The 23,373-nt window shown below is 35.2% G+C and overlaps 1 protein-coding gene across 2 annotated transcripts in view; it reads left to right on the top strand.

Annotated features, from left to right (window-relative positions):
• The window catches only part of TLK1 (tousled like kinase 1), a 147,019-nt gene that overhangs the window by 41,438 nt on the left and 82,208 nt on the right, over positions 1 to 23,373 (top strand). Inside the window, exons 2-3 of one of the 2 annotated variants that reach the window (XM_045480166.1) lie at positions 653 to 771; positions 22,133 to 22,204. In XM_045480166.1, coding sequence (XP_045336122.1) covers positions 653 to 771; positions 22,133 to 22,204 — 191 coding nt within the window. The remainder of the gene's footprint in view (positions 1 to 652; positions 772 to 22,132; positions 22,205 to 23,373) is intronic. The other variant, XM_045480167.1, reaches the window with a different exon arrangement.

Genomic DNA, 23,373 nt, shown 5'->3' with positions numbered 1-23,373 from the left:
GATTTTACTAGGAGGGTGATGTTTTCAGACTGTGGACCCATGGTCCATTAATGGCTCATGAAATCAATTTAATAGCTCACAACCAGTGTTTTCTCTTTTCTAATAGACAAATAGAAAATAATCGAGTGCACTGCATGTGGTAAGAAGTATTTGTAGAATTTTTTAAAAAGTATATTTATTTATTTATTTTGAGAGAGAGAGAGAGAGAGAGAGAGAGAGAGAGAGAGAGAATATGAATGAATCCCAAGCAGGTACCACGCTGTCAGTGCAGAGCCTGACGTGGGGCTCGATCTCACGAACTGTGAGAGCATGACCTGAGCTGAGATTGAGTCAGACACTTAACCAACTGAGCCATGTAGGCACCCCCGGAATTTTTCAATATATGTATGTATATGTCTGTGTACTGATGTGTGGAAAATATATTTCTAACTGTGGATTGCAGTCAAAATTGTTGGAAATCCACTGTAGATTGTTTTGTTAAATGAGTGTGGGACAGGACAAAAATTTTAAAGTCTCTCTCATCTGTTTGTAGAATTGATTCATTAAGTTTATATTGACATCTCAACTGACCATGTCTATGTATTTGTGTTTGTGTGTATATGAAGATATATATGTGTATGTTTTTTTTTTTGTTTTTTGTTTTTCCTAATAGTTGCAATGGATGAGCTTCATAGTCTGGATCCAAGAAGGCAAGAATTATTGGAAGCTAGATTTACAGGAGTTGCAAGTGGGAGCACTGGAAGCACTGGCAGTTGCAGTGTTGGAGCAAAAGTGAGTAAGATTGTAATCTTCATTTGACATTCTTTCCTTGTATTAAATGATCTAAAATATATTTTGTAAAGGATCCCTACATATGTGCTTAAAAGCAAATTATTACTTACTTTAATTTTTATAATGTATAGGGAAAAAGTATTTATAAATCTGATTTAAAAAATTTTTTTTTTTCAACGTTTATTTTTTTGGGGACAGGGAGAGACAGAGCATGAATGGGGGAGGGGCAGAGAGAGAGGGAGACACAGAATCGGAAACAGGCTCCAGGCTCTGAGCCATCAGCCCAGAGCCTGACGCGGGGCTCGAACTCACGGACCGCGAGATCACGACCTGGCTGAAGTCGGACGCTTAACCGACTGCGCCACCCAGGCGCCCCATAAATCTGATTTTTAATACAGCATAACATGCTTTGGGGGCATTATGTTATATATATATATATATATATATATATATATATATATATATATATATATGTGTGTATACATAATATATGTATATATAATATATATGTGTTAATATATATACGTTAATATATGTTGTTGTAGCTTAATAGGTTTCAGGAGTAAAAATGAGTTTAGTAGATTGTAGTTCTTTTCTCCCATTATATAATTTTTATTTTTCCTGTCCTTTATCTCTTCCTTGCCCCTGTCACCCTTGTTCCTATCTGTATATGTTCTTATTTGTACAGCAGATAATACAAATAAGTGTATCTGGGGACGCCTGGGTGGCTTAGTCAGTTAAGCATCCAACTTCGGCTCAGGTCACGACTTGCAGTCTGTGAGTTTGAGCCCTGCGTCAGGCTCTGTGCTGACAGCTCAGAGCCTGGAGCCTGCTTCAAATTCTGTGTCTCCCTCTCTCTCTCTGTCCCTTCCCCACTTGTGTGTTCTTTCTCTCTCTCTCTCTCTCTCAAAAATAAACAAACATTAAAAAAAAATTAAGTGTATCTGTTAGGCCTTCCAGTGATAGGCATCAGGTTGTCTTCAGCTCCCCATTACCTCACACGGTAGTAACTTTAATGTACTTGTTCTCTTATGGACCTTTGTGATCATTTATTGAGGTTATGTTCCCAGGAGCAGAACTGCTCTGTCATAGGGAATGTATAGAGTTAAGTTGAATAAATAGTATAAGATTGCTATTCAGAGCAGTTGTATACAACTAATCTGCACTTTCAACAGAATGCATGAGCATTTATATAACCCTACATCTCAGAAACATTTGGCATTATCTGGATTCTTCATTTTTGATAGTGTTTAACAGGTATCTCAATAGTATCTCATTTTTTCACTCATACCACCAGTTACTTTGAACATTTCTTTTATATGCTTGTTGGCTTTTTGGGAGTCTCTTATAAATTGTTCCAATAAGGATTAGTGATTACTTTTTCAAACTGAACTGATTTTCCCATGTTCTTTGTATATTCTACATAGCAATTCCACGTTAGTTGTATACAGTGCAGATAACATTTCCCATTTTGTCATGTCTATCAACTTTGTTCATGGTATCCAGCATTGTACAGGATCATTGTAGAGGATTCTTTAATTTTGTTATAATCAAACTTACCAATTTTTTTTTTGCCTTAGAGCCTATAACTGTAAAGTTTTAAATAGCTGTTGGTATACTACGAAAAATAGTCCTAATCATGAACCATCTGGTCAAATAGGTCCTTTTGCTATTTTCACATTTTAAGTTATTTTGCTACTAATTTATAGCAGGAATAATAGTATAATGAAAAACAACTTTATTAGAAATTCAATAAGAATTTAAACATACTAAAAAGCTCTTTGTGTCAAGTAAATCTTGGTGCACAAGCAGCACAGGCATCATAAAGGATGAAGGATATTGTCATGCATCCTTTGAGCATGAAGTGGTCCACGTTCCTGTAGAAGAATATTATATGATGAAATTCTTCAGTTAAATGGTGAAAATTCTGTTTCCTTTTTTTCCTTAGAAATGCGTTATCTGATTCATTGATTCTTGAATTTGGGAAAATTCATCTCGGGTAATAACATTCAATGACTGAGATTTTATATGGTCATTGCCATCAGTTTTAGAATCTAGAGGTGTTATCTCTTTGTTTTCTGATTTGTCTTATAATTAATTATAAAATGTCTTCTTCTGTCATTTTCTTCTCTTGACCATCTTGGGTGGAAGATGAAAATTTCTTGATTCTCCACTGGAGTCAGTGCAATCTAAAATCAGTCTGCAGTGATATCTCCAGTCTTTCATACGTTCTTGGAAGATGGTGCAGTACTTTGGGCAAGACAAGAAGATAACTGAAAGATGATAATTTATTTCACTATTGCGTCACTCTTTTAGGTCATTAACTCTGTATTGTTTTTCTATTTCTACCGTAAAAAATTACCAGAGTTGCTTAAAACAACAGACATTTATTTTCTTAAAAGTTGTGAAGGTCAGAAGTCTGACATTGGTCTCATAGGGTTAGAATCAAGGTGTGTGGAGGACTGGATTCCTTCTGTGGAGGCTCTAGGTGGGGATAATTTTCCCTGCCTTTTTCTAGCTTCTAGAGCCTGCCTAAATTTCTTGGCTGGTGGTCTCCTTCCTCCATCTTCAAAGCCAGCAGTCATACATCTCTCTCACTGTTCTTTGGAAGTCACATCTCCCTCTGATCAGTCTTGAAAGGTTCTTCACTTAAGTATTCATGTGATTAGAATTGGGCTCATGCCCATCTGGATAGTCTGGCGTAATTTCCCCAATTCAGAGTTCTTACCCTTACATGTACAAAGTCCTTTTTGCCATATAAGGTAACATTCACAGGTTGTAGGGATTAGGGTGTGAGCATCATTGGAGGTTCATTATTCTGCCTATCGTATCATCATTCTATTTTTTTTAATGATTTTTGGTTGTTTCAGCATAGTTGGGAATAATTGATGAACAATGATGAGTAATGATGAAGTAATTCGAGGATGATGTAATAACAAAATATAGGAAAAATTAGATCCATAAGATCACATAATGTATTTTAAATTTGTGAAATTTGTGGATGTTTGGTGATTAATGACCAGATAGAATGCATTTTATTCTATTAAAAATAAATTTTATTTTTATGCTTTGGATGAGCTCTAAGAAAGAATAAAAGTCCCAAAGTACCAATTTTTACAAATAGCTAGAACTACTCAAAAAAAGCTCAAACACTGAAATTGGGTCCAGTGGACCATGAGGTATTTTAAGAGTTAAATACATCTTCCCCACCCCTGGGCTACAAAGATAATTCTACAGATTCTTCTGTTAATTTTATAGTTTTACTGTCATATTTGCACTTTAGGCCCTATCTTTTATATAGTATTGATAGGGACCCAGTTTTATTTTTCACCATCTAGTGAACCAGTTTTCTCCACAAGACTTCTTAAATCATCCGTATTTTTCCATTGATTGGTGATGCCACCGTTATCGTGTATGTTAAGTTGCCATGTCTTTAGGTGGATCTGTCTGAGGTTTCTCTTACATTCTAGTGGTCTGTGTTCCTGTCCCAGTATCACATTAAAAAAAAATACTGTTGTATTTTTGTATTTTTTTTTTTTATACGGTAAAGCAAGTCTCTTCTTTAATCTTCTTTTCTAAGGTTGAGTTAGTTATTTATGGATCTTTATTCCCTCATAAAGAATTTGAGTATCTCTTCACTTGCTTGTTAACATTTGGGAATTTTTATATAATGGTTTATTTGTATTTTTATCCTTAAAAGATTCAAGTAGAATTCTTATTTTGAATACATTGAATTTATAGATTAATTGAGGGAGGAAAGAGAAAGAGAAAGAGTAAAGAGAAAGAGGGAGAGAGAGAATCCTAAGAGGGCTCTGCACTGTCAGCGTGGAGCCCATTGGGGGCCTCGAACTTAGGAATTGTGAGATCATGACCTGAGCTGAAGTTGGATTGATTAACCAACTGAGCCACCCAGGTGACCTTGGAGGTTTTTGAGTTTTATAGTATGGTCTTGTATGTAGCAGTCTTGTTGTTGATTTTTTTTTTTTTTTTTTTTTTTTGGTTGTAACAGTTTGTTGATTCTCTAACAAATAATACTCTTTCAAAAATCATTTTGTTTCTTACACCTCATATATGTATTTTTTCTTTTTATTGGTCAGGGCCTTCAGAAATGGAAATCCTCTATATTGTTTTGAGTGGTATTTATACCACATAAGCAGCTGTCAAATCTGAAAGGAAGGAAAAGCTTTATTTGTAATTTTCAAAATACTGTAAGCAACCCAAATGTTCCTCATCTAAGAAATGGATTAAAAAGTGTGATATATATATTTGTACAATGGAATACTATTTAGCAGTTGATGACGACCTGCAACAACATGGATGAATCTCAAATGGATGCATTATGCTGACTTTTAAAAGAAGCCAGGTTCAAAAGGCTACATATTATAATGCTTATTCTACTTTTTTTTTTTTTTTTTCAAGTAAGCTCTATCCCCAATGTGGGGCTCACACTCACAATCCCAAGATGAAGAGTCACATGCTCCAACTACTGAGCTAGCCAGGTGCCCCACCTTTATTTCCTTTTTAACACAAGGGTTATTAATGTGGGATGTTTTAAGCTATTCTTTTGTTGCGGATTTCTAATTTATTGCATTACATTTTGAAAATACAGTTTGTATGACATTAATTCTTGAAGTGCGCCCTATTTTATAAACACTTCATATCTAATAACTCTTAATTTTATTTGTTCAGATCTTAGATATTTCCTTGTATTGTCAGCTTGACCTTTTCCCTGAGTGGTGTATTAAAATCATTAGCTGTATAAGGAATATAGTCAGTGGTATTGTAATAGCATTGTATGGTGACAGATGGCAGCTACACTTGTGGTGACCATAGCATAACATATAGAGTTGTCCAATCCTATGTTGTACACCTGAAACTGATGTAACATTGTGTGTCAACTGCACTTCAATAAAAAAAAAAGATCATTAGCTGTGATTATTGATTTATGTATTTCAGCTTGCAGTTTATCAACATTTGCTTAATATTTTGAGGCTATATTTTTACATGCATACATCTTATTCTGTTCTTTTTGTAACTAATTATTTTTTCCTTAATTATTTGTTTTTTTCAAATCTTACTATTTTCGGCCTTCTTTTGGTTCATTTTTGTCTTAGATACATGGGTATATGTTGTTCTATTTTATTTTTACTCGTTTTAATTGTATTTCTTTTAGACCACATGTCTTTTTTTTTTTTTTTTTTAAATGTTTGTTTAGTTTTGATAGCAGGGGAGGGGAAGAGAGAGAGGGAGACACAGAATCTCAAACAGGCTCCAGGCTCTGAGCTGTCAGCACAGAGTCCAATGCGGGGCTTGAACTCATGATCCGTGAGATCATGACTTGAGCTGAAGTCAGACACTTAACCATCCAGGCACCCCAACTGCATGTCTTTTTTGATAGAATATTAGTGTTTTTACCTGTTAAATGGTGGGTTTAGTCCAGTATATTTATTGTAACTATTGTTATTTTCTGACTTGGCTCTGCTATCTATTGTCTAGTGTCTTCTAATTATACTTTACTTTTATTTCCTTCTATCCCTTGCTTTCCATTGGACAGATGGAGTTTTTCCTGATGTTTCGAGATTACATGTTTTGTTTTTAGTATTATGATGATACTCTATACTCATGTGTATATTTATACTAATTATATTGTTTATATTAATTATGTTTATACTCAAACTGATATTCGTGTATTCCTGCAGGATTTCCCACCCAGCCCCTATTTTTTAAATAACTTTTCACTTTGAAAAAATATTATGCCTATCGAAAATTGAAAATACCGTACAAAGAATACTTGCATATTCTTTATCCAGATTTAAGAGATGTAATCATTTTTGTGAAATTTTGCTCGTGTGTACACAAGCCCCTACCATGTTTCTCTAATATCACTGTGGTCTCTTCAGTGAATGTGAACGGACTTTTCTCTGAGGGAGCTGTGCTTCATTTCGGTGGGGAATGGTACTTGGGAACCAAGCTAGGTATGCTTGTTGTTAGGTGGTAGTCTTTTGGAAGAATGTCAGCTAATGTAGAAGGAATGTGGAATCAGGAAGTCAACATTCAGTATTCCCTAGCGTAATTATTATTAAAGGCAAGGATTATCAGTAGATGTTAAAATCATTTAGTGAAATGTTTCAGAGACTAGTGTATTTTCAGGGTCTCAAATTTCACCCTATAGATGAGTTATTTATTACAAAAGAGAAAATGGGTATTTAAAATGGAGAGATTTGTTAGTCACCACCATAATCAAGGTCAAATTTTTTATTGGTAGTGACACAGACAGTCTGACGTTAATTAGGTGCACTCTGAGGAGATGCAACAAGAGGAAGCCCTATAGTTTTCATAGTGGAATTTTCTTTCTCCATAGTGGAAAAATTTTATTTGAATTTAGTCATGATAAAATACTCCTGCAACATCCTGCTGGACAACTGGCCTGGACTCTTCAAAGTATTCAGTCCCATGAAGAATGAAGAGATGTGGAGGAACTGTTCTGTCTAGATTGATTGAAGTGAAAGAGACATAGCCAGATGCAGTCTGTGAATCTGTGAATCCCAATTGGCTCCTGAATTGGGAGAAAAATAGTTATAAAGAATGTTTTTTGAGACAGCTCAGGAAATTTGAGTATGGGTTCTGTGTTGGATGATGAATTAATGTTGGCTTACTGTTCTTTGTGGGTAGCCTTCCATTTTTAAAATATCCATTTAAATTTAAAAACAAATATAGATGAAGCTACAGAATGTAAAATACTGTTGATCAGTGACTGTTACAATGATTTTATACAAATTGCTGGTGATAATGTGCCTGTGAAATGCAGTATTGTTGGGTAGGCAGTTTTAATAATGGTAAACCAGGAGTTGATAATGTGGAAGTAAAAGCACAAGGATCACAATTCTGATAGTGATGGTGCTCTGGGAGAGGAGGAATGGGAGAGAGGTAAGAAAGTTGTTTAAGAGTATGGAGTAATCATAAATTTGTCTATATTGAGGTATGTTTGCTTAAAAGTAGGAAAGTAATAAGTATAGGCAACAGAGATACTGTAAATAGAACTTTTAAATTACTGTGACAGGGTGTAGAAGGTGGAATAAAAAGAAATAATCCAATAAAAGTGAGGGAGAGAGAAAAAAGAAACAAAAAATTCTATTTTAAGCTATTACATAATGTGGAAAGCATAAAGCCAAGTATATATTATCACAACAAATGAGACTCCATCTATAGACTGTTGACAAGAAGCATTTCCCAAAAATGACAAAGATTGGAAATAACTGAAAAGAAGATATTTCAGATAATCATGGAGAACAATTAAATATAAATTTGAGATCAGTTTCTCCCCAACTCGGAGCCTTCCAGAGACTTCCCATCACATTTAAAATAAAGTTAAATGTCTTCATCACACTGTAACAAGACCTTCTGATCTAACTTTAGACTAAATACGTTATTCAACTAACAGCCATTCCACTATGCCCACATTGTTATATTTGCCACTTGTCTCAAACATACTTCTCCCATCCGTCGTTCAAATGTTTGCTCAGGTGTCACCTCTTCAAAGAGGCTTTCTCTGTCTGCTCTATGTAAGAAGATAGCTATATCACTCTCCCCCTTTCTCCACCTAATTTCTAATTTTCTATTTCCTTACATACTACTAGATATTTGTTTGTTTCCTTTCTTGTACAGTGTTAAACTCCATAAGCCTTGGAGTTAAGTCTTTTTTTTTTTTTTTCCATTGCTAAATTTCTAGCATCAGCAATAGTACTAAGCCTATTCTTCAGGAACAAAAGCCTGAATGGTACAAAGATAGATACTCTTTAAGGACTAATAATCCATAAGGAAGATATGACAATTATAAACTTTCACATGTCATACAGTTCTAAAAATACATGGTGAATCTATTAAAGTGTAATTATAGTGAAGGATTTTAATTCTTTTAAATTTTAAATTCTTTGAAATTTTGACTGCTAAGTTATATTTATATATATGTACATATATATGTATAGATGCATATATGTATATATATATATGTGCATGTGTGTGTATATACACATATATATAACAGTAGGCTATACAGGATTTGCAGTTTGCACAATATCTATATGCTTGATTTGATAGATAATGAACACACATACAATAGTCCTCTTTATTTGACGATTTTGTAATTGCAAATTCACCTACTTGCTAAAATTTATTTGTAACCTCAAAATCAAAACTCAGATTGCTTTTGCCAATCATTCAAGAACCTGTGCATGTGCAGTGTTGGAAAATTTGAGCTGCCTGAGGCTGAACAAAACAACACTCCGTGTTTCAGCTCTCATACTTTAAACAAGTGTTCTTTTCACAGTTTACTCAGTGCCATGTTTTCACTTTTTTGTGCTTTTTATTGGTAATTTTGCTGTTTAAAATGGCCCCCAGGGGTAGTATTGCTGAGTTGCTATCTAGTGTTCTAAGCACAAGAAGGCTGTGATATGCCCTAGGGACAAAATACATGTGTTATTATGTAAGCTTTGTTCAAGCATGAGTTATAGTACTGTTAGCTGTGAATTCAGTATGAATGAATCAACAATATATATTAAATAAGGCATCTTAAAACAGAAACACACTTTTATACAAAACAAGATTATGTATTAATTAACAAAAAATGTGATGAGAAGCTTGCAGGACCCTAACTGTGTATTTCCCCAAGTGGCGATGATTCAGCATTCACTTAATTCAGTGTTCACAGCTAATACAAAAATTGACTGTAGAGAGAGAGAACTTTTATTCCATCATGTTCTACTTCTTTTATCTTAGCCCAAGCCTGCTTCACCTGCTTATTTTACTTGTCCCAGATCCTTATGGCATGAGTTTGTGACTCTGTTGTAGGGTTACAAATAGAAGGTAAAGGTAAACGTTATGGACTGATGTAAAAGTTATTGTGTGGCTGTCATGTCAGGAAAAGGAGCTAAATATAAAGATTTATTTTCTTATATAGTGAGGAGTCACACATGGTTTAAAGAACTTAAAAATTGTGTATATTTAAGGGTAAGGTAACCATTTGAAAAATGTAAAATAAAAAATGCGAATATATCAGGAAGAAGGGGAAGCTGTGGTGCCAGTGAACTAAATTCTTCATCATTCATGGCAGAGTCAATAAAGGACTTATTGAAATAGAGGTACATACAGTAGAATACTCTGCCCCTGTTTGAAAGAAAGAAATTAGCAAAAGAAAAAAGGAATGAAGAATTTATTATATGTTGATTAGGAATTTCCCAGTCTCTATTAAGAGAAAAGAAAGAAGTGCAGGATAGTCTGCATAATGTTATTTTTTGTATGAGAAGGAAGGAACCAAGTTTGTATGTTTGATTTGTTAGTGTAGACAGATAACCTCTAGAAAGATAATAAGAAAGTAAAGTAGCCTGTTTGTATTGCTTATTCAAAAATTGCATTTTAAAAATAGTTTTTAAAAAAATGGTTGCCTCAATATTGGGACTAGCATGGGAGGGAGAAATTTATGTTTCAGTAATGAAATTTTTTTCCATGTGCCTGTGTTGTTTTTATATTTTAAAAAATACCTCATGAGTGTTTGCCCCACCAAATCTGCTTTGAAGGCTTTGAAAGTCTGAGTGTGTGCTTGCCATGTGTGTATAACTATGTATCTGAGTGTATAAGTGATTATATACTAGGTTTTACCAAGCTTTCTTCCTCCTTCTGTGTTCCTTTCTCCTCAATAATTTGAAACTTTTATAAAATCTTTTTGTATTGAGATATAATTCACATACCATAAAATTGACCCATTTTAAAGTGTACATTTCAGGGGATTTCAGTATATCACAATTATGTGGCTATCACCACTCTCTAATTCGAGAATATTTTTATCACCCAAAAAAGAAACCCCCTACACGTTAGTGGCAGTTCCCCATTCTGCTCTCCTACCCTACACTTTAGCCCCTGGCAACCATTAGTCTTACCGATCTCTATGGGTTTGCCTCTTCTGAACATTTCATACAAATGGATTCATACAAATGCAGCATTTTGTGTCTACTTTCTGTCTCTATGGACTTGCCTATTCTGAACATTTCTATAAAGGGAAATATACAATATGTACCATTTTGTGTGTGTTTTTTTTTTCACCTAGCATAATGTTTTCACAGTTCATGAATATTATAGCATATATTAGTACTTAATTCCTTTTTATGACTAAATATTCCATTGTATTGATGTATTAAGTTTTGTTTATCCGTTCATCAGTTGTTGGATATTTGACTTGTTTCTATTTTTTGATGTGAATAGTCTTTGAATTAACACTAGTACAACTGCTTTGAAAACTCTGGTACAGGTTTTCTTCAGTTTTCTTAGGTGTATATCAAGGAGTGGAATTAAGTCACTGTGATAGTAGCATGGGAAAAGAAAAATAGACTAATGGAACAGAATGGAGTCCAGCAACAGATCCATTTATATATAGTAACTAGATATATGATAAAGGTAGTTCCACAGTACAGTGGGGAAAGGGATAGTCTTTTATAATAGATGATGGATCAGTTGAATATACATATGGGGAAAAATGATTCTTGACCCTCAACTCTTACCATCATACAAAAATCAGTAATAGGTGACTTGAAGATCCAAATATGAAAGGTAAAACTATAAATATTTAATAAGAATGACAGATTTCATAAGTGTACCACAAAAGGCACTAACCATAAAGTGAAAAGATTTAATAAATGTAACTATGTTCAAATGACACCAGTAAGATGAGTGAAGAGGCAAGTCATAGAAGATTCATACTGAGAATTATGTGAAGAATTCCTACAAACCAAGAAGAAAAAGACATGTAATCCATGGTCAGAGTTGCCAAAGCCAAATTGTTCTACCTGACCTGTAATGAAAAGTAGTAGAACTATGTCCTGTTCTTCCAACCCTATATTCATTTTTCACAGAAGTGATCCTTATCTTACAGCTTTTTATCGCAGGTTTTGTTTTATTTGTATTTCTAAGTAAGGTTATATAATATAGGTTCTTTGTTCTTGGTTCTTTGTCTTTTTCAGTTTTAGGTATTTAATACTTCCCTTTTGTGTGTGTGTGTGTGTGTGTGTGTGTGTGTGTGTGTGTGTGTGTGTGTGTGTTCACCTATTTTGAGGGAGGGAGAGCAGGCATGAGTCGGGGGAGGGGCAGAGAGAATCCCACGCAGGCTCTGCCCTGACAGCACAGAACCCAGTGCGGAGCCCCATCTCACAAACGGTGAGATCATGACCTGAGTGGAAATCAAGAGTTGGACGCTTTAACAGACTGAACCACCCAGGCATGCCTATTGACTTCGTATCATAGAAGATGAGGCATTAACTCTTTTAAATGACCCAACCCTCTACCTCTATAAAAATATTCACATTTCCCTGACTCCATCCTAACTTAGACAGTACTGCAATTTTGGGATTGTTATTTCATTATTTACAGTATGACTGTAAATTTTATTCACAGCTGTGAAGGCTCCATGATTACATTTCTTCTTTTATACAATTTTCTGTTTTCACCGGAGTTAATAGTTGATTTATATCTTTAGTTTTTTAGTATTTAGTGGAAGCATCTAAATACTCTCCAGCAGAGGTGTGCAGATCTCTCATTATTTTCACATACAAGTTTTTGTTATTATTTTTTTATTTAGACATCCTCCCTGAAATTTTGTAGCTCTTTTGTTAAGATAGTTGCTCTCTCTTTCTGCTGGATGCCTGTCATCCTGGAATCTACCTTCTTGACCATCGTGGGAATTCCATTTGTGTCTGTCCTGTGAGCTCTGCTTTCTGTATGCCATCTCTTCATCTTTCTTGGTTTACTCCTTTGCTTTGGTGGAACAGATTCTCTAGTTATTTCCTGAGGAAAGGTAAATTAGTAGGCAGATTTTTGAAACCTTGCATATTCTCTTCTTCCCTTTGGTTTGCACATAGAATTTTAGGTTGGAAATCATTTTATTAGAATTTTGAAGGTATTGTTCCATTGCCTTCTAGCTTCCAGTGTTACTGCTGAGCATTCCAATGCCATTCTGATTCCTGATCCTTTGTAAGTAACCTGTTTATTTCCCCCTAAATGCTTTTAGGATCTTGTCTTTAATCCCTGGCATTTAACATATTTTATTACAATATGTTTTGGTGTGGCTCTTCCTTGAGCCAGGTGCTTGGTCAAAAGTATGTCCTTCAATGCAGAAATTCATGTTTTCCAGTTCTAGAAAAATTTCTTAAATTATTTCTTTGATAATTTCAGCTCCTTGATTTTCTTGTCCTTTTTTCTGGAACTCACATCATTTGAACCAGGACCTCTTGGATAGATTCTCTAGTTTTCTTTTTTCTTTGAATTTTTTTGGTCTTTTTCTGGGAGGATTGCTTCAGCTTTGTCTTTGAATCCATCCATTTTTTTCTTTCATTTTTAGCTATAGTATTTTCTTTTGCCAGGAGGATTTTTTTTTTCATTTTTAGTTTGCTATCCTAGGATATTTAATAGTGGTATTATTTTTGTGTGAAGTTTATTTCTTTATTTCTTACCAGTTTCTTTATATTTTTTGTTTGTATCTCTTCACATATCTGGTGATACTGGGCTTTGTTCATGTACATGCTTTAGACACTGAAGCACATTTTATTTTTTAATGTTTGTTTATTTTTGAGAGAGAGACAGAGCATGAACAGGGGAGGGGCAGAGAGAGGTAGGAGACATAGAATCAGAAGCAGGCTCCAGGCTCTGGACTGTCAGCACAGAGCCCCACATGGGGCTGGAACTCATGAACTGCAAGATCATGACCTGAGCCAAAGTTGGATGCTTAACTGACTAAGCCACCCAGGCGCCCGGGCAGTGAAACACTTACTGGAAGCTTTGTATGAGTAGGGAGGGTTTATTGACCGATAGGTTTTGTAGCAGGATGACATGATTGGGTCATTTTTCTGAGAGATTTTTAATTCTTCATATCTATAGGTCTTATATCTTGAGATGCTGTTTTTTTAGAGAGAAAGTCTATAGTCTTCTATCTGTGGAGTATAAGTTTGGTTGCTAACTTTACAGAATTGACCATGGAAAGAGAGCTCAGGGTCTCTTCAGTTAGTGTGTAGACTTGCTTTTAATACCTTCTAGTTCCTCAGGTGTGCCGGATGTGCCTAAATCCATAGTTCTGGCTCATCATTTCCAGAGATTAAATCTGGCTTGCAGTATTTATGATGACGAGATAATAGTCAGTCATACCCTTTTTTGTCCTTATGTATACAATATGTTAGCTTTCTCTGGCTGCTTTCAACATTTTTTTTCTTTCTCTTTATATATATATTTTAGGGTTTTATTTTTAAGTAATCTCTGCATCTTAATATGGGGCTCAAACTCACAACCCTGAAATCAAGAGTGGCACACTGCACCAACTGAGCCAGCCAGTGCTGGCTGATTTTTTTCTTTTTAAAAGATTTTTCTTTTTAAAGATTTTTTTCTTCTTAAAAATTTTTAGCGGATTAATTTTTTATTGAGGTGTAATTGACATATAACATGTTAGTTTCATGCATACAACATACTTGTATATATATTATATATATATATATAATATATATATCATATTTGTATATATCACAAAATGATCATCACGGTAAATCTAGTGAAAATATCACCACACAGTTACAATTCTTTTTTGGTGATGAGAACTTTTTAGATTTAATCTCTTAGCATTTTTCAAATATGGAATACAGTATTATTGACTATAGTCCCCATACTGTTCATCCCAGCACTTATTTATTTTATAATTGGAAGTTTGTATCTTTTGACTTGTTTATCCATTTCACCCACCCCTGTCCCCTGCCTCTGGGAACCACTAATCTATTCTCTGTGTCTGTGTGCTTGGGTTTTAGGGGGTTTTGTTTATTTTTTTAAAATTCCACATATAAGTGAGATCATAAACTTTGGTCTGCCTTTGACTTATTTCACTTAGCATATGCCCTGAAGGGTCCATCCGTGTTGTTGTGAATGGCAAGATTTCTTTTCTTTTTTTTTAATGGCTGAGTATATTCCCTTGTATATATATACACCACATTTTCTTTATCCAGTCTTCCATTGATGGACACTTTGGTTCTTCCATGTCTTGGCTATTGTAAATAATGCTGTAGTGAACATGGGGTGCAGATAATTCTTTTTTTTTTTTTAACTAAAGTTTTTATTCAAATTCCAGTTAGTTAGCATACAGTCTAATATTAGGTGTACAATTTGGTGATTTAACACTTCCATACAACACCAAGTGCTTATCACAAGCACACTTTTTTTTTTTTTTTTAAATTTAAATCCAAGTTAGTTAATATGGTTTCAGTAATAATGACTTCAGGAATAGAATTTAGTGATTAATCACTTATGTGTCAAAAAAAAAAAAATCACTTATGTGTCACATCCAGTGCTAATCCCAACAAGTGTCCTCCTTAATGCCCCTTGCCCATTCCTCCACCCAACACCCCTCCAGCAACCCTCAGTTTATTCTGTGTAATTTAAGAGTCTCTTATGGTTTATCTCCCTATTTTACATTTTTTGCTTCCCTTCCCTTATGTTCATCTGTTTTGTATCTTAAATTCCATATATGAGTGAAGTCATATATTTGTCTTTCTTTGACAAATAATACATTAGCATAATACACTTTAATTCCATTCTTGCAAATGGCAAGAATTGGTCACTGAGTAATATTCCATTGTATATATGTCACATTTTCTTTATCCATTCATCATTCGATGGACATTTGGGCTCTTTTCCATACTTTGGCTGTTGTCAGAATTACTGCTATAAACGTTGGGGTGCATGTGCCCCTTCAAAACAGCACACCTGTATCCTTTGGTAAATACCTAGTAGTGCAATTGCTGGGTTGTAAAATAACTCTATTTTTAATTTTTTGAGGAACCTCCATACTGTTTTTCCAGAGTGGCTGCATCGGTTTGCAGTCCCACCAGCAGTGCAAAAGGGTTCCTCTTTCTCTGCATCCTCGCCAACATCTGTTGTTGCCAGAGTTGTTAATGTTAGCCATCCTGACAGGTGTGAGGTGGTATCTCATTGTAGTTTTGTTTGGTGTTTTCCCTGATGATAAGTGATGTTGAGCATCTTTTCATGTGTCTGTTAGCCATCTGGATGTCTTCTTTGGAAAAGTGTCTATTCATGTCTTTTGCCCATTTCTTCACTGGATTATTTGTTTTCTTTGGGTGTTGAATTTGATAAGTTCTTTATAGATTTGGATACTGACCCTTTATCTTACATGTCATTTACAAATACCTTCTCTCAGTCTGTTGGTTGCTTTTCAGTTTTGCTGATCAGATAACTTTTTGCATTAGTGTTTGATTTTCATTGGATGAATACCCAGAAGTGGAATTGCTGGATTGTATGGTAATTATATATATATATATTTAAGTTTATTTATTTATTTTGAGAGAGAGAGAGAGTGAGTGGGCAGATGCGAGAACAGGGGAGGGGCAGAGAGAGAAGAGGAGAGAGAGAATCCCAAGCATGCCCTGTGTTGTCAGTGTAGAGCCCAACAAAGGGCTCAGTCTCATAAACTGTAAGATCATGATCTAAGCCAAAATCAAGAGCTGGGAGCTTAACTGACTGAGCCACCCAGGTGCCCCTGGTAATTGTATTTTTTAATATTTTTGAGGAACCTCCATGCTTGTCTTTTTTTTTTTTCCTTAAGTTTATTTAAGTAATCTCTGTACCCAGCGTAGCATTCGAACTCTTAACCCTGAGATCTTGAGCTGCATGCTCCACTGACTGAGTCATCCAGTTACCTTACTCCATACTATTTTCCATAGTGGCTGTACTAGTTTATGTTCCTCTCCTCTTTCATTCTTGATTTTATTTATTTGGGCCCTTTCCTTTTTCTTTTTGATCAAACTGGCCAGTGGTTTATCAGTTTTGTTAATTCTTTCAAAGAACCAGCTTCTGGTTTCATTGATCTGTTCTACTGGGTTTTTTTGGTTTCGATAGCATTAATTTCTGCTCTGATCTTTATTATTTCCTGTCTTCTGCTGGTTTTGAGTTTTATTTGTTGTTCTTTTTACAGCTCTTTAAGGCATAAGGTTAGGTTGTGTACCTGAGATCTTTCTTCCTTCTTTAGGAAGGCCTGGATTGCTATATATTTCCCTCTTGTGACCGCCTTGGCTGCGTCCCAGAGGTTTTGGGTTGTGGTGTTATCATTTTCATTGGCATCCATGAACTTTTTAATTTCCTCTTTAACTTCTTGATTAGCCCATTCATTCTTTTTTTTTTTTTTAATGTTTTTTTTAATTTATTTTTGAGACAGAGACAGAGCATGAGCAGGGGAGGGGCAGAGAGAGGGGGAGACACAGAACCTGAAGCAGGCTCCAGGCTCCGAGCTGTCAGCACAGAGCCCGACACGGGGCTCGAACTCACGGAGCGTGAGATCATGACCTGAGCTGAAGTCGGACGCTCAACGACTGAGCCACCCAGGCGCCCCGCCCATTCATTCTCTAGTAGGATGTTCTTTAGTCTCCAAGTATTTGTTACCTTTCCAAATTTTTTCTTGTGGTTGATTTTGAATTTCATAGTGTTGTGGTCTGAAAATATGCACGGTATGATCTCGATCTTTCTGTACTTGTTGAGAGATGATTTGTGTCCCAGTATGTGGTCTGTTGTGGAGAACATTCCATGTGCACTGGAGAAGAATGTATATTCTGCTGCTTTAGGATGAAATGTTCTGAATTGTACTAGTTTACGTTCCTACCAACAGTGGCCAAGGGTTCCCTTTTCTCCACATCTTTGCCAACATGTTATTTCTTGTCTTTTTGGTAATAGCCATCCTAATAGGTGTGAGGTGATATCTTACTGTGGTAAGATTTTTTTCTTTAGTTTTGGTTTTCAGTAGTTTGACTATAATGTACATAGTTATGGTTTTCTTTGTATTTCTGTTTGGAGAAATCAGTGAGCTGCTTCAATCTGTACATTTATGTCTTTAACCAAATTTTGGAATTTTCTGGCTGTTCTTCACATATTTTTTCTGCCCCTTTTCTTCTCCTATGACTCCAAGTAAATTTTTGTTAGACTGCTTCAGTGTCCAAGAGCCAACTCTTTTTAAATATTTTTCTCTCTCTCTAGTTTGAGTAAGTTTTTTATCTTTTCAGTACTTTCTCCATTTTGCTATTAAGCCCATTCATTGAATTTTTTATTTTAGAGAGTGAATTTTTCAGTTATGGAATTTCCATTTGGTTCTTTTTTATATTTCTCTGCTTAAAGTTCTAATTTGTTCATTTATTACGAGCATATTTTCCTTTGTCATCTTGAGCATACTTACAGTAGCTGCTTTGAGATTGTTGCTAATTTCAGTATCTGGGTTACTTGTGGTTGGTCTCTATTGATTGTCTTTTCTCTTGAGTATGTATCACATTTTTTTGTTTCTTTATATGTTTAAGAATTTTGTATTATATCCTTCACAGTATAAATGATACATTATAGTGACTGTGGGGTTTGGTGTCTTCTTCTGGAGAAAGTTGATTTTTTGGTCTTTATTTGTGTTAACAAGCAGTTACTTTGGCTGGACTAAACTCCAGGCTGTCTCTCCCCACAGGAGACAGTGGCTGACTATTCTGTTTAGTTGTTGTAGCCTTATTTGGACTGCTTAGAGTCTGTTTCACCCATGTATATATTAGTGACCAGCCATAGACATGGGTAGAGTTAATATGTAGAATATGGGATTCTGTTTTGTGGTTATTTCTCCTCCAGCGTATGCCCTCTCACTTTCCAGCTGTTGCAGTAGCTCCAACCTCTGGTTTTTCAGGCCGGTAAGACTGCATATTTTGATCCAAGTTCCAGCTGTTCTGTGCTGTTCAGACTAGGACCTTTCTTCAGGTGAAAGCTGTAGAAATAGGAAACCTACCCAGTTCTATTCCTTTCTTCCAGATATTATATCCTATCCAGATTCTGCCTACTTTTGGTTGCTCAGATACCTTCAGGTAGTTGTTTTTTATTTTTTTTCCAGAATATATAGTTTTCTGAGGGAATGTTGGTATGATGAGATACTCAATTACTTGTTACAGAATCTCCATTATATTTTTTTGTTGTTTGTTGTAAAAGTTAAAAACACCTTATGAATTTATATTTATACTTTCAATTCAAATCGGAACTTACAAGGTTTTTACTTAACATCTCTATTTTCTTTCTTCTGTACTAAAAGTTGTGGTTCTCAAGGACATAAAGCAGATGATAGAATTAGAAGGTCACATAGTTATTCACTCCTTTCCATATCTTACACATAGCAGTCTTAAAATAATAGTTGTATTATCATCGTGACCAAAGAGATTACCAAAAACCGTTACCATTTTTGCTTGTGCTTTCCATACTCTTCCATCTCCTATTTTAAAACAGTATTTTATTATTAACAACTTGACATGCTTTAGCCATTATATTTTATGCTCTCTTCCTTGTACTTCTCATTTAATCTTTATCAACAAGTAAATAATGTTGCTTGCCATTAGTTTTTAGGTTGAAATTCTGTTCATTTTGGTTATCTAATACTTGTTCTCTAGATTCTTTTGGAAGGCTCATGGGAGCAGTATTGATTCCCGACATTTTGATAGCAGTTTATCAGTGCCTTCTATGTGTTAAAAATCAATTTAAAAATTTAAGTTTATTTATTTTGAGAGAGAGAGAGAGAGAGAGAGAGAGAGAGCATGAGCAGGGGAGGGGCAGAGAGAGAGAGAGAAAATCCTAAGCAGGCTCCACCCTGCCAGCACAGAGCCCAATGACGGGCTCAAACTCATGAACTGTGAGATCATGACCTGAGCCGAAATCAAGAATCAGATGTTTAATTGACTGAGCCACCCACGCGTCCCCAAAATCCATTTTACTGAATATAAAACTCTTCATTTATGTTTTCTTGAATATCTTAAGTATGTTACTCCATTTTCTTTTAGCATGTAGTGTTTCCTTAGAAAAATTTGATATTGGCTTTCTGGGTTGGTATTCTTAGGTGTACGGTGTGCTTTTCTGTTGGTAGTTTCCTTTTTTTTTTTTTTTTTTTTTTTTAATTTTCAAGGAGATTTTTTGAATTATACTTTTTACTATTTGTTTTCTTCTGGTATTATTCTTTAAAGACTTATTTTACCTGAATGTTGAATTTTTATTGCTTCATTAGTTGTTGCCTTCTCAGTCCTTTTTATCCCTTCATTTGAATTTCAGAAATGTTTCTCCTTTTTACCTTCTAGTTCTCTTGAAGCATTACATGTATGTATTTTCTCTTACGTTCATTCAGGCTTAATCTTCATTTCTGAAACTTTTTTTTCTTATTTCTGTTATTTTCCTGATTTCTGTTAACCTTAAATCTCAGTTTTTTGAAACCAGCTTTATGTTCTTTCATGTCTTGAGTCATTTTTGTAATGTTTTTTAGCTCATTTTGAAATAGTAGGTATAGTTTTCATACTCTTTTGTGGATATGTATTCCTGGTATGGTTTTATTATCAGGATGTTATCCCATGTTTCCTTTTTCTTTTTCTTCTTTTTCTTATGATAACTTCATGGGATTGACCTACATCATTTTCGGTTGTTTACATTTTTGTGGTTTAGAATGGCTTTTCTTACAGAGCTCTCTCTGCTATTGTTTTTGGGCACTCTTCAAAAGTGTGGCATCTGCTTTCTGAAATTTCTAGGCTTTGCTCCCTTCCTCACTTTTATCTGAATATTCTCTTTCCTTTATCTTCATTGTACCTCTTGTGCTCAATTTTGATTCTGCACCCAGTAGTTTATCTTCATTGTGATACCCTTTTGAGGGATGTGTTAAGAGTTTGTAGCTAGAGGCTAGATTGCTCCAACTTCTTCACACTTCACCATGGTCCTCCCATACTTAATCTCTGTTGGAAAGGACAGAAACCCTTCCAATGACAGCCATTGTACTTAAATTGCTGTTTTCAGAGTCTCTTTTCTCAGATCTGTCATTGTTTCCTTTTGCTTCCTCTCCTATGATGCATTTCCTGTGGTTATTGGTGATTTGTCCCTACCTTCTCTTTTGGGGGAATTCATGGAGATTCCTTGTCAGCCAGTTTTGTTGTAAATGTTGTCTGTGGGTTTTGGGTTTATATTTTTATCTGAGGATTTGGGGATATTCAAAAACAGGGTACAGCCTCCATTGTTTCTGAATCTAATTTATCACTTCTTAATGGCTGTTTATGGTGTTTAATAATCTTGCTCTAATTATACCTTCTTCCAAATAGTGCTTGAATCTTAATCACTTTCACTGCTGGTGGTTTGTGTTGAAAACAGCCTTTACATTGTCCAGCATAGTACTAGACATGTATGCAAGGACTCAAGAGTCATCAGTTTAGAAGTTAGCCTAAGAGTAATTGTAGGCCAACTTCCAACCTTTTAACAGTAGGATTAGCTCCTACTCTTAACAGATTGGAGAAAAACAGGGATATCAACTGGCCTGCCTGTACACATAGGTTATTCATGCATCATCTTTGATAAATATGCCATAGTCTGTCATCCTCTGATCTGAACACTCCTGGAAGACACTGATCTAAAGCTGATGGTCTAAAAAAGTATACAAAATAATGGGCATCATAGAAACATATTGGAAACATAGCAAATGTCATCCCGTCACTGTTTAAAAATATTATAATGGAGGGGCGCCAGTGTGGCTCAGTCGGTTGAGCATCTGACTTCAGCTTAGGTCATGATCTTGCAGTTTGTGAATTCAAGCCCCGAGTTGGGCTCTGTGCTGAAAACTCAAAGCCTGGAGCCTGTTTTGGATTCTGCGTCTCCCTCTGTGCCCCTTCCCTGCTCGCTCTCTCTCTCTGTCTCTCTCAAAAATAAACATTTAAAAAATTTTAAAAATACATTATAAAGGAGGGGTGCCTGCGTGGCTCGGTTGGTTAAACGTCCAACTTCGGCTCAGGTCATGATCAGGTCATGGTTTGTGGGATCAAGCCTAAACCAAAACAAACAAAACCCCAGGGATTGCCTGGTTTGTTTTATATAAAAAAAGGCAAAGGGGTGTGGATGGTATATAATGGAATTTGATGAGACTGTGAAGGGAATTAAGGAGCACAAATAATACATTTTTTTTTTTTTTTTTTTTTTTAAGGAAGCATCATTTTTTATATGTTGGGTACTAATTTTAGGGATCTTGTTATCCTAGTAATAGCCCAGTTCCTTTGTTCTTGAATTTAGTATTCTAAAAAGTCAGCTAAAACAAGTCAGTTCCTGAAATACAGATCTTTATCGACTTGATAAAACTTTCCAAGATATTTATAGTGTTAAGAAGTTGATATTTCTCATTTTTACTTCATTTAACTTCCTTGCTTAAAGGAATCATACTTTATTTTCACTTATGAAGATAGTTTACCTTTTGTAGTATGTTTCATTTAAAATTATTCCTAATTTTTACCTTTTTAAAAATCTTTAACAGGCCTCAACAAATAATGAAAGTTCTAATCACAGTTTTGGAAGCTTGGGATCTTTAAGTGACAAAGAATCTGAGGTAAGTAACTTCATTTTAAATATGGTGCTATTAAAGTAAAAGCTGGAATCACCTTTTTTCTTTTAATAGTCCCCCCCCCCCCCCATCTTTGTGCTAATAAGCATTAATGCTAAAGTTTCTGATGGGAGCATTTTTGTTCTGCCTTATGAAGCACAGTATTCAGACTGAAGACTATTTGGCATTAGTAAGAAAATATAGTTTCTTTGGTTATGTAGCTGAACTTATACATTAGTGTTATAAGTGTTCTTGATGGAAGACAGTTACTGGCCATTTATAATTCTAGTAGATGAAAGTGGTTTTTGAACTATGTACTACAGTTTTCCACTGTTTTTTGTTATACTCCCCTCTTAGTTTGGTTCTGAGTAAGGGTTTGTGTACTGAGATGTAGATACACATATTTTTTCTCTTTTGGAAATTTCTTGTGGAATTTCATGCTGTTGTTTTTCACTTTTCATATTTAAAACTACCTGGAAAATCCTCTCCCCTCCCATCCACTTACTGACCCCACTAAGAAAATACGTGGGATTTTATAAGTAGGCATTTGGATCCATGGTATAGTTAACAATGGGCATGATGTACTTAATAGCATCTTTTTTGACATATGTAGATAGGAAGTTCTTTGGGTTTTAGCATTCACTTGCTGATGCAACAACATCACTTTTTGTGGATACAACCTCTGCTCAGATTATAGCATTGTGTTACTTTTCAACGCATGCATGTGTGTGTGTATGTGTGTATGTGTGTATGTGTGTTTGTGTTTTCCTTTCAATGTTAACTTATTTCTCTTTGATCCATTTTAGTCTTTTTCCTACTTGGGCTAGTGTAGATATATCTCTTTGATAATATCAGTAGGTCATTAGCATTTAGTAACTCTTAGCCATTTGGTTTTGGTGTTCGTGGAAAGAGAATGTCAAAGGTGGCATCTTTTTAAGTCCTGTGTTATTGAAAACATCTAGGACTCTCTAGGTAGACAGTTTTGTGCAGTTCTATGCAGGCACCCTGACACTCCAGAGGAGTGTGGCATAGGGTTTTCACTCATCAGGCTTTCCCTTCCACAGAGACAACTGGCAGGCAGCTGAAAGGACTGTGCAAGTGACGGGACTTTATCTGCAGTAGGTTCCCTTGAGGTAAGCGTTAGTAGCCCCTGTAGTACCAGATTATCGCAGTTT

The sequence above is a fragment of the Leopardus geoffroyi genome, chromosome C1, assembly GCF_018350155.1.
Source record: "Leopardus geoffroyi isolate Oge1 chromosome C1, O.geoffroyi_Oge1_pat1.0, whole genome shotgun sequence".
Taxonomy (NCBI): Eukaryota; Metazoa; Chordata; class Mammalia; order Carnivora; family Felidae; genus Leopardus; species Leopardus geoffroyi.
Note: the sequence above shows the minus strand (reverse complement) of the source record. Positions and strands in the feature narration are given on the sequence as shown.